This window comes from Hydra vulgaris, chromosome 04, assembly GCF_038396675.1.
Source record: "Hydra vulgaris chromosome 04, alternate assembly HydraT2T_AEP".
NCBI classification, from domain to species: Eukaryota; Metazoa; Cnidaria; class Hydrozoa; order Anthoathecata; family Hydridae; genus Hydra; species Hydra vulgaris.
Window position 1 is genome coordinate 36,095,624 of NC_088923.1, and position 15,412 is coordinate 36,111,035.

Here is a 15,412-nt window from a genome sequence, read left to right on the forward strand (position 1 = left end):
GGGAACCATTGTAAGACGTATCTATGCTGACCAGAAGCAATATAACTCTGTGGCAGAGCTAAAAGTAGCGGTATCAGAATGCTGGGAGGATATGGAGCCAAAATTGCTGGAAAACTTGGTGTGAAGTATGCCAAAATAAATTTATCGCAAAGGAGGTCCAATCAAGTATTAAAAATGTGATAAAATTATTTTTTTTGATAGTTTTGTTAAAAAATGTGAACTGCGTCTATAGAAAATAGTCAGCTATCTTTGAATTTAATTCATTAAGGATTGACCTCTTTTCAAATTTGATATTATTTTTTGATAATTTTTGTTTATATTTGATACTTTATTTATAATTTATTGAAATGCACTATAAAATCAAAGTTAAGTACGTTTTTAAGACATAATCCACATGCGCCTATAGAAAATGGGCGCAGTGTATAATTTATGAACACACTAGAATAGAATACACTAACGTAATTTAAATAAGTTATGTGAGTGTATTCTACAAATAGAGTGCTCAATGTTCTTAAAGAACAGAGCAATAATAAAGTCAGTAGCTTCCTGATGAACCTACTAATGGTGAAACATGCTGTTGAAGACTATTAAAAATTAGATAAGTGTTTTTTCTAATTTTTAATATATATATGTATATATATATATATATATATATATATATATATATATATATATATATATATATATATATATATATATATATACATATATATATATATATATATATATATATATATATATATATATATATATATATATATATATATATATATACATATATGTATATATATATATATATATATATATATATATATATATATATATATATATATATATATATATATATATGTATATATATATATATATATATATATATGTATATATATATATATATATATATATATATATATATATATATTATATATATATATATATAAATTATAATACGAATGTTCATCTTAAGCGAAGTAAAACAATGTTAATGCTTTCAAGGACTATAGACAGTGCCGCCGAGAGCCGTCACGCCACCAGGGACAGCAACCCTGATTGGCACCCTTATTTTATTACTTTGCATGAGTAAAACAACCTTCTAAATTAGTAAGACGTGCTAAATGCATCTGTTGACAATATTCTGTTGAAACTTTAACTTACTTTTGTGGGTTTTCTCCCAAACTGTAATGTTAACACATTTTAAAAAGTTTACTATGAAATAAATAATTTTTTTTGACCTCCAATTGCAAAAAAAAAGACTGCCATGTTTTAGAATTATCATTTATGTGCTCGACACTGCACTACCATCACATCCGTTTATACGTGGTCGTGGGCTTACGAATAAAACTTTAGGCAAAAACAACCGTTTTACCCGCTTACGTTATTAAACCAACCAAAATAGTTTTTGACGGAGACGTTTTTTAAAACACTTTTTGATACTAAATATAAGCCGTTTATTTTGAAAATGGCATAAGTCACTTTGTTTTAAAACAGAGACTTTTAAAGGTTTGTGTTTCAATATGCACCTTTATACCGTTACCTAGCACAACTTCTTTCCAAAATATCTCAATAATTTTCAACACAATTAGTTTAAATTCTTTCACAAATGAAAAGATACCGTTACACTGTAATCATCGTTATCAACAACATGATTTTTATTTTGAAAAGGTGACTTAATCCACTTTCAAAATGGTTCATAAATTTTCAAAACGGTTCATAAATGGCGCGAAGAAATCACCAAGTAATTGGTGATTTCTTCACCAAGGCAATTTTTTAAGAAAGAAAAGATGAGTGAAAAAATATTTACTGCAACTTCTTAAACGTTTTTTCTGTATTGGCGTATAAATATATTGATTTAAAAAAAAATAATTCAAAATTATATTAAAGACAACATTGAATAAATGTAAAAATATATTAAGATCTTTAAAAAAATTTCACTTATAAAGAAAACATTTTTACATACAAATATTTACTTCAAATATTGTTAAAAATTTTATTACAATCCAATTTCTTATATGAGAATAAGTGATTTTTATGCAACTTTTACAAGTTGCATAAAAACAAAGCATCGATTTGCATTACTTTTTTAAAAAAGGATTTATGTACGTATTACAAACTGAGTCACGTATATGTAATGTATTTTTTCTCCAAAAGTATATTAACATGAATCACAAAAAAGTGTAATTTTCTAGAGATTTTAAAAATAATAATGCAAAATAAGTAAAAACTAATTTTTCATATTTATATTTTAAAAAGCTATTCATATAAAAAAAAATTTTAAAGTTAAATTTTCAAAATGTCTGACTTTTAACTTTTAACGAGTCTGATACGTTTTCAACTAATTCTGTTTTGCCCAAAATTTGTTAACGAAAAAAAATTAATACTCACAATACTAATTATTTAATAATAAAAAACAAAACTATACTAATATTAAAAATATTAATTATACTTTTGGGAACCATATAAATTATAATTTTAGGACCCATATTAATTAAATTTTCGGGTAAAAATACTGCTATATGGGACATAGTGTGGACGTAATGTAATTAAAGGTCGAAGAGTCTCTTCAAAAAAAAAGTAATTAAAATTAATGCTCTATTTAATGATTTTAAACAAAAATTTTCATACAGTAAGGTAAGGTTAAAAAATAATTCAAAACTTAAATACACGTATGCAATTTGTTCTGTACGGTCTGTCTCCACAAAAAAAGCGAAATAACATTTTCTAACAATTCTTTTTGGATGATTCGGCAATCCAATAACGGACAAAAAATTCGTTTTAAGTACAAAAATATCGAAACTCATTTTGTTATGAGATAATAATAAAAAGTAAAAATAAAGTAGAAGTAACAAAAATTTTTATGAGATGATAATAAAAAGCATCTGAAATTTTAATAAGTATTTGAACTCATTTTGTTGTTTATTTAAACATTCGGGTTTAAGATAGATGCCTCTGAATGTATTGACCTGCAAAAAAAAAGCAAGCAATTATAATAATAAAAATAAAGTTTCTGTATAAAAAAACCAAATATCTAAAATGTAAATCTATAACCGAGTTGATTTTCTTGATCTTGAGTCAAACACAGTGAATAGCAACAGAAAAAATCCCTTAAAAAAAAAAACGTATTTTACATATATATATATATATATATATATATATATATATATATATATATATATATATATATATATATATATATATATATATATATATATATATATATATATATATTCGATGGGTTAATTCTAAAATATTGTATGTCTAAATTTGGGCTATATTGAGTTATAAAGGTTGAAATGTCGATCTCTGCGCCCTCTACCGTCTACCAAACTAAAAGGAGTGGAGGAGATATCAATTTTAAGTTATTCAATAAAAATAAACATTGTATGTCACATACGTTTATGATGTACAGAGATAAATACAAATATTATACACAGAAATGTTGAAGCAATACAATAAAACAACAATTATAATATTTTTAATTATTTGAATTTGTATACGAGTTTAAACTTTTAAAATCGTTTTCTCACAACTGTCTAAAATAGGCATAAAACGTTTTAAAATTAACCCAACGATATATATATATATATATATATATATATATATTATATATATATATATATATATATATATATATAAATATAATTATATATATTTATAAATATATATAAATATATATAAATATATTAATATAATTATATATATACATCTAAATATATATATATATATATATATATATATATATTATTATAATTATATATATATATATATATATATATATATATATATATATATATATATATATATATATATATATATATATATATATACACGGTGTGTACCAAAAATAACCGAACTTTTTGGATATAAAATAAAACACACATTATATCATCATTGAAAGTTATTATTTATTCAAAATAGGTTCCATCAGACTCAATACAACGTTTGGCACGATCAACCAGCACATGCATAGATTTTTTTATGTCATTTATAGGAATGTTCTTCAGCATCTCGGTTACAGCTGCTTGAATGGTTGGGATATCATCATAAAATGCTCTTTCATCTTGGTTTCCAGTTTTGGAAATAGAAAATAGTCACATGGTGATAGATCAGGCGAATATGGAGGGTGGTTGATGAGAGAAATCCGTTTTTTCATCAAAAATTCGTTCACTTTTTTGGTCTTGTGAGGCGGTGCATTGTAGTGCAATAAAAGCAGTTGTTTTGCTGCTGGATATTCAGGTCTAACACAACAAATTCTTTTCCACAAACGATCTAAAACGCCTAAATAGTATTCTTCATTAACAGTTCGACCTTCTGGAACAAACTCCTTGTGGACAATACCCTTCGAATTATAAAAAGTAATAACTTTTTTGGTTTCGGCTCGCCTTTGGACTTCCATTCAGCAGATTGACGCTTACTTTCAGGGTCATATTTAAAGCACCATGACTCATCACCAGTTATGATCGAATCAGGAAGTCTGGATCGTTTTCAACAGTTTCAACAATGTCTTTGCAATGCTCCACACGAGCTATTTTTTGGTTTTCATTTAATTCATGTGGAACAAGACGCGCACATACCTTTCTTTTGCCCAAATCTTGAGTTAAAATTCTCCAAATAGTGTTTTTACTTGTATTTAATTCCTCAGCCAACATTCTCGTAGTAAAATTTGCATCGATACCAATGATTTCACAGACTTTTCCCACCAATTCAGCACGATTACTAGCTTCTGGACGACCTGGCCTCAGATCGTCATTTAAACCCTCACGACCATTTTTAAATTGTGTAAACCACGTAAACTTAAGTATGACTCATACAATCATCACCATAAACTTTTTTCATCAATTCGTATGTCTCAGTGAATTTATTTTCAAGTTTAACACAAAATTTTATATTCGCTCTTTATTCCATTTTCGTTTCGTAACATTAGGATGCGTTTTTCTTTTATTGAAATGGATGTAACTTCCACATCTGTCATCCAATTTACATGAATGTTGGTGCGTTTGAAAGAGGATGAATGTATCTTTTTCATGCTGCAAATTATCAATGGATGGCGCTGCATATTATATGATTTAAATATGAAGTTCGGTTATTTTTGAGACACACCGTGTGTATATATATATATATATTTATATATATATATATATATATATATATATATATATATATAATATATATATATATATATATATATATATATATATATTTATATATATATATATATATATAGAGGCCAAGGATACTTGGATAGTTACCTATAAATATTTTGAAAATTGATTTTTATGAACTCCTTATTAACATAATCCCACAAATTACCTAAGGGATTAAAATCAGGAGTTGGTGCATGGGGCAATTATCGAAAATATTCAATTCATGGAATTCCGGGACAAAAATTTTTCATTTCCCGAGATCCCGGGAAATCGCGGGATTAAGCAACAAGCAGAAATTAATCCAATTAGATGGGAAAAAATGTTAATTCAAACAAACGCACAAAAAATTCGTTTAAGATACTATTATTTTTAATAGGAAAAAGATAAAGAAATTAAATACAAAATATTTATAGAAACTAAGACTCTAATAACAAAGCAAATATAAACTTCATTAACATTAAACTTTATAAACATTAATTTTGAAAATAATTTAAAAAAAAAAAATTGTCAATCCATCACTTAACGATGACTGAACTTTCGTTATTAAAAGACCTGCCACCGAAAAAGCTCTTTCTGACTCAATTGATGTCGGTGGGATAGTTAATAGAGCATTATATAATTTGTCTAAATTATTTGTACGCTTTATTGTTGTTTATAATTTGATGGATTATTTAAATACTTTAGTAAGTCAAATAAATTTTTATTCCGTCTATTTTTAAAAGTAATCTTTATTCACTAACAAATCTTTCCATTTTTAAAATGGCTTTTATTGCTTGTGGGTTTATAATTTTTTTTAATAATATAATTAGTTCCAATTTCAAAATACATCTTTCTATTTTTAAAATCAGCTAAGATTTCTTGTGGGTTTATATATATTTTTTAAACCATTTTTCAATACTTTTTTATTGAAAAAATTTTTTTTTAAATAAAATTGCAAAAATAACTTACAACATAATTATGTTTAATATTAGTATAAAAATATACTACATATGTGGGAGGACGAGGGTGGCAAATGAAATATTTGCACAAATGGGTGGGAGGACGAAGGGGGGCAAATGAAATATTTGCACAAATGGGTGGGAGGACGAGGGTGGCAAATGAAATATTTGCACAAATATTTGCAAATGAAATATTTGCACTTTATGTTTACTTTCATATAAAAATTTTTTATCCTTTAAATAAAAAATTCTTTTAAAACAAAATATTCCTTTAATCAGGAAATACTCCGCTTCTTTAATAAAAAGCTCGATTTAATTACAAATGGGTTGACTAAATATTGCTAAACATCGTAACTCTCTGTAAAGACTAAAAAAGTATAAAATAAAATATAGCAAAAACATTTGCTGAAAAATATAATCTTTTTTGTACTAAAAAGTAAAAAATAAATTTTTTAATTTAAATTTAATAGTTCAGTAAACAAAAGATTAACAGGTATGTTTCTATATAAATCTTGCGCAGACCTGTCAATCTTTAGTTTACTGAACTATTAAATTCAAATTAAAAAGTTTATTTTCTACATTTTAGGGTAACCTGGGGCAAAGCGAGACACTTTCAGAAAGAATGTTCATAACTTGAGAAGAATCACGTTTCATAACAAGAAATTTTGCAGGTCACTGGCACATTATGTGTCTAATGATCTCTTAAATATTAGTGGTGATAGGTTGTTGCATTGGTACATAATTAAATTCAAAATGACAACAACTACCCTGTCTCACTTTCCCCAAAACCCGGGGCAAAGGGAGACAGATTTCATTTGTAGAAAAAAATAAGTAAAAAATATAATTTTCAGTAAAATTAAAGCAGATTTTCAATAAATTTGATCTGACTAAATATAAGAATGCAAATAAAAACACAAAGGTTTTATTTTATAATGTAATTTTTCCTTTTAAATCAAAAAACATGATAGGAATTAAAAAAAATTATCAATAAAAAAAATGCATATGAAAAGTTTCATGTTAGTCAAAAATTTGAATAAAATCTATTCACGTAATAAGCAAGCATCGTTTAATGTGCAGTCTTTGTGTACCCAAACAGTACATACACAACAAGCTATCCAGTCAATTTGGGTACCATTGCAACATTTCCCTTGACAAATTGGACAAAACCATTCCTCTTCATTGTTTACATATTTTTCAATCAAGCATTTCTTTAATTTTCTTTTCTTTTTTATGTATTTTTTTATTAATTTATTTTCATTGTTCTTTTCCAGTGAATTTGTTTTCTAATTGTTCTTTTATGGAGAACTAGTTATAATTTGAGATTTTTCAGCTAATTTTCTTTTTGGAGGATAAAGTTTTGGAATTTGAAGTATGTCTTTAATAGAACTTGATAAAGTAGCAGTTTAAAGCCAAATGAAATCTCTGAAAAGATTTCAATTGGCTTTAATTTATCATGACTCATTAATTCTAATGTAGTCAACTCTGGCTGCTGTAAAATTTTCAAAGTTTAAAGTGAATTTCATGAGGTATGGATAACCTGATTTTATAATTATTTTCACTCTAAGATGTCCTTGGATATTCATTTTCTAACAAATGGGACAATTCCAGTTGCTCTAAAACTTGAAGCATTTTCCATATTAGCAGCTCTTAAATATGCTTCATTAAAAATTTCTCCAAGATTTTCTATTTGTATTCGTCTTCCTGAATGGTTTCGCATCCATTTCATACATGCTTGATTAAAAAAGGTTTTCAAAGGCTTAAAAAATCCACGGTCCAATTGCTGAAGTTTATGAGTTGTGTGTGGTGATAGCGATAGCAAAAACAATCCATTGTCACAAGTATAGTCTATAAGTTTTAAACTTTTGGTATGAAAACGATGACCGTCAAATATAAGTAAAACTTTGTTGATCAAGGTGCATGTTTAACAAAATACATACATGTTTAACAAAATGTTGTATATATTCAAGAAATAAATCAGTATTAATTCAGCCATTTTCTGAGCATCCTTGAATTTTTCTAACTGGAGCATTATCTGTGAGTAATAATTTCTTTTTTTTACGTTTAAATATTATCATGGGTGGTACATAATGACCGACAGAATTACATGCACATAAAATTGTTGTTGTGACTCCTTTTCCCCACTTGTCACCGATGAAACACACTGTTTCCTGTAGATGAGATAACTTTTAATGGCTTATGAACGCATGACAACCCAGACTCATCACAATTAAAAATTTGATATGGCTCAAAGTGATGTTTATCTAACAAATTCTCTAAATTATTAAAATAGATTTTAATATTATCCTCGTTCAAACCAAATACTTTGTTTAAAGAAATTGCTTCTGGTTTTCTTAGTGATAAATCAGGATGGCATTTAAAACAGCCTCACACAAAATCTTCTTCTGCTAATTTACTATCTTTGTTAAAAGGATTTGGAATTAAATTTTTTTGCAGAACTCAAATACTATCAATCTAATATCCATCATTGAGAGACCATAAAATGAATTGTCCATATCTTTAATATACTTATTTAGATCTTGTTCTTGGTTATCAGAAAGCACTTTTCTAAATCTTACAAGTAAATAAATATGTAAACTACTTTCAAGTGCAGTCTTTTTAACACACCAATGTAGTGAATCTTTTGGCACACTAAAGTTTTTACAAGCTTTTCTTATCTGCTTCAACTTTACTGCTGTAATAGCATTTTTCATGTCATCTTCGTTCCAGTTAGCTTGATTAGTTTTTCTCTTGTAGTTTCTCATTTAAAAATTTTTGGTCACTAAATGACAACAAAGTTATGTTATTTTATTTTAAAGTTTCTAATACAATTATGTTTTACTTTTACATAAAATTCTTTTATAAAATGATGATATCATAAACGTTTACTTTGACGATTTATAAAGCTTATAAACTTGCTATCTTAAACGTTCACTTTGACGATCTTTTTCAGTAACTAGCGTAGTCGCACTTTCCCTATAAATGTGAAGTTATATATTTCTTAAATATCTTTGAAACAAAATAATCTGACATAAAAAGAAGAATGGCGGCTGAAAGATAACAAATAAATGATTACAAACTCAATATTATGTTTGTTCTGTGGTAAAAAATGGCAGCGTACAGGGATTTTTTCCACATAAGAAATTTTTTTTTTTTTTGATTTTTCAATCAAATTGACGCAACTCGTAAGCTTTAAACCCACTTTTCTATGTTATATTATATGAAAAAACTAATGGAAACTACTTTAAAACATAAAAAAAAACATGAAATTTTTAATATAATAAAACAAAATTACTGAACCATTTAAAAAAAATTCTGTACAAAGCTAGAAAACCTAATTGTCTCCTTTGCCCCTGTGTCTCGCTTTGCCCTAGGTTACCCAAGTACAAAAAAGATTATATTTTTTAGCAAATGTTTTTGCTATATTTTATTTTATATATATTTGCTATATTTTATTTTATTGTTATATATTTTATTTTATTTATATATATTGCTATATTTTATTTTATAAATGTAAAATAAAATATAGCAATATATATAAATAAAATAAAATTTGCTATATTTTATTTTATATATGCAGGATCACCCTTTGGTTCATTGTAATTTCTTGATTTTTTATTAGATTGATGGCTAATATTTTGCAGTTTTGGTTTGTGTCCCAAATAGATCAAATATTATTATTGAATATGATTTATAAATTGATTTGATTTATTTATTAATAATTATTTAAATGTTGTAACTTACATCATTCAAAAATTAAATAAATAAATCAAATCAATTTATAAATCAAATTCAAAAACAATATTTTATCTATCTGGGACAAAAAGCGAAACTGCAAAGTATTGGTGATTTAAATACCATCTAAACTCTATAAAGAAGTAAAATATAATAATAATAAAAAAATTTATTTATTATATTTAAGTTATTTTTTCAATTTCCTAACTCAAACCTTTTAACAATAAAAACTCAAATTTTTTGAACTTAAATTACAGAAAAATATTTAGTAATGTTAAAATATTAAAATTTTTTACTAAGATTTGTTTTTATTCAGAAAGCAATTAAAACTGCTGCTATTTTAGGACTTTAAACTAGATAATTTTAATGAAAAACACTGGGCAATTTGAGCATGCTCATATTACACAAAAATGGCATGTTTAAATAAAGTCAAAACTAAATGTTTCTATGCATTGTTTTTCAAACAAAATGGATTGGACTTTTAGCTAACATATTTTTCTTTATGAAATTTTTTTTTTTTAATTTTAGCACCGAAATTTTGCGCCACAGATTTATTCATGTGTGATGATATTATTTTAACAAAGCAAAATATTTAATAGCGTTTTAACTAGATGATAGCCGATAATTACTGCATATGAATTTATGCTAATTGTACTGATTCCTGTTATCACCACATAAAGTCGATTCAAAAAATACAAAGCAACTTTAATTTCGCTGCTTTCTTTCGTTTTCGCTGAAGTCTTTGAGTATGCTCATATTACCAAGGTGCTCATATTACCCTCATCTACCCTATAATAATGTGCCCCCCCCAAAAAAAAAACAACAAACTAACAGTTATTTAAAATTTAAAAGTGCTCTCTACTGATCCCTATTATATAGGTCCTGAACTTCTTTTTGAAGTTCTATAAAAACTAGAAGTAATAGATGTAAAAAATTTTACTGTAATAAAAAAAATCAGTTATCTATTTTCAATTTACATTGAATTACAAAGTATAATAAACAGCTATTAAAAAGCTTTCTTAATATCCAATGTTAAGGAGAAGTTATGCACAAACAACACGCACAAGGTTCCAAAAGTAATATTAAAATATATTGTGCACAATATATTTTAATATTACTTTTGAAACCTTGAAGAACGTTCTAGAAAGTCTGAGAGTTTCTCAAAAGTTTTAGAAGTTTCTTGAACGTTCTAAAGTGTTTAGAAGAATTGTAGAAACTTCTGGACAACTCTTGCAGTTCAGAAATATTATAGAAAGAAGCTCGGTATTGAAAGCAAGTAGAGAATATTTACATGTTTATAAAATAAACATGTAATATAAAATAAAAATATTTATTTTAAATTACATACTTATGGCTGAACACAAATTCTAGTCAAGGCTAATAACACTGGCTAGAATTATTGTTTAGCTGGGGCCAGGGTTGTAAAAAACCTCACATCTAGCAGGGACCCTGGTCACTTCCTATCCAGACAACCTATGCTTTAAGAAAGATCAATAAGAAGATTGGAAACGCACTGCTTCTTAGCATGGGGCGCCATTTCTGGTACTTAACTCTCCAACTCGGTGAGTTGTCCTTAGGGTATAATGAGGTTTCAGCCGAAACAAAGTTACGAATAGTGCAAACTTTGATTGAATTTGAAGAGCCAGAAGAATTTCAGCTTTTTTACAAAAAATTAACTTAAACCACATTAAAAAAACCCAAAAAAAACAGTGGTTTATACAATTGAGATCAAAAAATACCATAATAGATAAATCAAGAAAATGAAATAAGGCAGAATTATACTTTGATGGAAAAACTAGCTACATATTTACATAAAGAAATCAAACAATCAGTTACAAGAATTATTAGAACTTAGTCCTGGATTTCAACTTTTAAACAATCTTCTTGTAGGAATGACTCCAAGTGACACAGGTAGAGCACCTGATCAGGCTTTAATAATTTAAAAATCTATTAGTACTTTTCGAATTTCTAGACCAATTCTCTACTGTGTGTATTGATATTACAGCAACCAACACTGGTGTGAAAGAAGAAGTGCAATTATAATAGTAACAAGTGTATTTCAGAAATATTGTTTTTATTATATCAGCACCATATAAATAAAATACATTTAAAAACATTTACTAGGCAATGATTGGAGATAAGACAAAGGGACCAAGAAAGACCCTTTAGTCTTATTTTAAGAAGCAATTTTTATATTTGTTTTTATTTACTTCTAGTCTATATTCTTGTTTGCAAAAGTTTGATGAGAATACTCTTATAATTTGTTCTGAAACTCGTCAGCTGTACTTGGAGGCAAAGATCTAAATTTAATTTATTCTTCAAATTAAGTTTCTCCCCCCAAGAAGATTTCAGGCATTTTGTAGAATACTTAGCTTGTTTACATACGTTTGTTAATATAATATACTATTGCAAATATATTATATTTGCAATTATGAATATTCAAATTATTGAAAAACTAGCTAGTATATAGATGAATAACATTACAATTACTTACAATTTTTGAAACAAAAAAAAAGCAAAAAAAACTGTCACCCTTATGTATATTTATATCTTAGTTGCAAAAAAAACAACAATGAAAGGATTAAAGAGGTTAAAAATAAACAGAAGCAAACAAAAAAGTTTTTATTTTAAAAACTTCAATTTTTTAAAATGACAACGTAAGTAACTTCCACTAAGTAGTTGTTTGGCTGGCAAATATATACCTGCCAAGCACATAAGTCAATTTCACATATAAGGAATTGTGATGAAAAAATAGGAAGTTGACTAATACTTGAAAAATTGCTATATAACTAAAATAATTAGGTATTTTGGAAATAAATTAAACTTAAAAGATGACCATTATTCTTTCTGTTTGCTTTTAGTGAAATATGGAAAAACAAACCAATTTTTGCTTTAGTTAAAATTCACTGTAAACTAAAACACACATGTAAAAATCACGTTTGTAAAGCTTTCTAACATTTGCCGTAAATTTTTACACTTTTCTAATGTCAGCAGGGTTTTCTGCAGCTCAAAAAATATTTAAAGTGACTCTACTCAAAACCTAGTAAAAATTCGGAGGAAACTCAAGACTCTTATAAAAATAGGAGAAAGCTTGGATCTGCTAAAAAATTGGCACAAATTTATTGATTTTTTTGGCACTTTTAATACCTTAGATTTGCCTGATAACAATCAGTAATGACATGTTGTTGTCTACATCACCCTTAGTAACCCTAAAACCTAAACCTTAGTAATCCTATTAACCCTGAAACTTAGTGATACCCACTGATACCTTTAGTGATGTTTTCTGTGCATGACTACCTTTAGTAGTCATGCACAAAAAAAAATCAAACTGAAGACTTAGGCATCAAAACCAGTTGTTGCCATTTCACTTAATGAGCTTAATTTGTAACTTGGAAATCATTTTTAAATCATTTGTTCAAAAATCTCACCATTTTTAGATATAGCTTGAATCAAGATATAACTTAATTCTTTTTCTCTCATGAACAAAAAATTTAAATTGTTAAATGCAATATATAAGAATGGTTAAAAGTTCTAATGAGGAAATACCATGTAATTGTTGAAAACTATGTAAATATATATAGCATATTTATATACAGCCAGGAGCAAAAGAATGCCCATCATCAAAACTTAACCCTTTTCAACCATAGTGGAATAAAAATTATTGCATGAAACATTTGAGAGAATTATACAAAGTCTTATTGTTCTCTGAAAGAAAAAATATCAGTCAGGCTTTTGCATTCATACAAAGCCCTAAACTGTTTAAGAATTTGGTCACATTATGCTCTGGTAACAAGGTGGAACCTGACTTTAAAATAAAGAATGATAAAAACTTACATTACTATCCCTGATTCTGTCACTCCAAGTACATGGAATATTCTACAAGAACCTTGATTTATTAAAATGAAGAAAACACTGCAAGCAAACAACTAAAACTCTTCATTCAAATTTCAAAGGATCACTGAGAGAATTACAAAAAAGATTATTTAAAATCATATATTTTAAACCAGATTCTTAAGTGTACAGTTAATTACAACAGCAAGAAAAAAAAACAAAAAAACATTAAACACAAAAGTATATCTTGTCAAAGAGTTGTCAAAATTTCCTTTAGTGGACTATAAAAAAAAGTTAAAAAAGTTAGACTTGTGAGTGATTGTTAATTTAAAATACTATTACATTTTAGTATTTTGTGTATTTCTTATTTTTTATATAAATCTTAAATAAAAAAATTAAGTTACTAATAAAATTATAAATAATAAGACAGGGAAGAGTATCAGAGGCGGATCTAGGGTGTGGCCACTGATGCGCATACATCAATCTTTTTGCATATCATCACATTCACATTTTTTTCTTATAAAAAAGTTAAAGAAGAAATTAGAATCTGATATTCACAAAAAATGAAAAATTTGTTATAAACTCGAAGAAAAATATTAAGTCTAAACTCAATTTTATTTGATCTCTGTAGTTACTTAGAGCTCATCCATAAACGATGTCACGCTAAAGTTTACACTTTAACCAATCTTACTTGTACATTTTTACAAATTTTTCTGATCACTTTGTAGCAAGTGATGCAAAACTTGTCCCAATTGTACTCTAATTCATAAATGATTTTAAAAACAGTTTAAACCAACCACTATTTATAAAAATAATAATTGCAATATTTGCTATAAACCTTCCGCAAAAAAATAAAAAAAATGTTCCAAAAAAGATAAAGAAGGAAACAAAGATGAATTTTTTAGTCTCAAATGCAATTAAGGCTAGACATTTGCCAAATATTTACAAATATAAAAATCAGTTAACTGAAGAGTTGAAAATTTTAAATAAAAAGTGTCCAGTTCACCCATATAGTCAGTCTTTAGAAAATTCTGAACGATTGTTTTATCCCAAAGCAAGAAGATAGTAAATATTATGTTGCTTTAAATTAAAACCATATTACTAAAGTTAATGGTGTTTTATATTTCCAGCTAGAAAATAATATAGATTGAGTTTGATTTAAAATACTTTTTTTATTTTTACTTATCCTAAGGATAAGTTGCAGAATTGACTTTTTCTGTGAAAGAAATATTAGAGAACTGTTTTTTATTTGTTTAAGTTTTAGGATTAATAAAGTGTAAAGGATAATCCTTTACACTCTACTAGACCTAAAAATTAAACAAAATTAAAAACAATTCTCTGATGTTTCTTTTCCAGAAAAAGTCAATTCTGCAAAACATGTTAAAATCCAATCTAAAATTAACTTTAAAGAAGACAATACTTTTATAGAGTTGTCTTTTGAACCTTCTGTAGTTTTCTAAAATATTTGAATGATTAGATTCCAACTCAGTTAATATTCCATTATATAAAGACTCAAATTCTTTAAATGAGGTTTCAACATATCTTGCCCATGGTAAACTTTTAACTGCTGGCAAAGACGATGCAACTTTGTTAGATATGGTAAAAAAAGTATTTCGTCTTAATTCTATATTTGTTTTTCCAATATTTATTAATACAAAAAGATCATTTAAAATTTAATGGCTCAGCCAGTTTTTTTGGTTAGCTTATTCTACCAAAGAGATGGAGCTTACTGTTTTCCTTGTACTTTGCTAGGTGCTAGTATTCCAATTAAGT

General features: G+C 26.4%; 1 protein-coding gene across 3 annotated transcripts in view; it reads right to left on the bottom strand.

The window, feature by feature from the left end:
- Positions 1–2,363: 2,363 nt before the first annotated feature.
- LOC100210193 (MFS-type transporter SLC18B1) overlaps positions 2,364–15,412 on the bottom strand; it is a 57,232-nt gene continuing 44,183 nt past the window's right edge. The window contains exons 16-17 of one of the 3 annotated variants that reach the window (XM_065796198.1): positions 3,043–3,098; positions 2,364–2,957 (exon numbers count right to left, since the gene is read on the bottom strand). In XM_065796198.1, the coding sequence (XP_065652270.1) occupies positions 3,067–3,098 (32 nt within the window). In that variant the 3' untranslated portion in view covers positions 2,364–2,957; positions 3,043–3,066. Of the gene's footprint in view, positions 2,958–3,042; positions 3,099–15,412 lie in introns of those variants that run through there. The other 2 variants (XM_065796197.1, XR_010638225.1) reach the window with 2 other exon arrangements.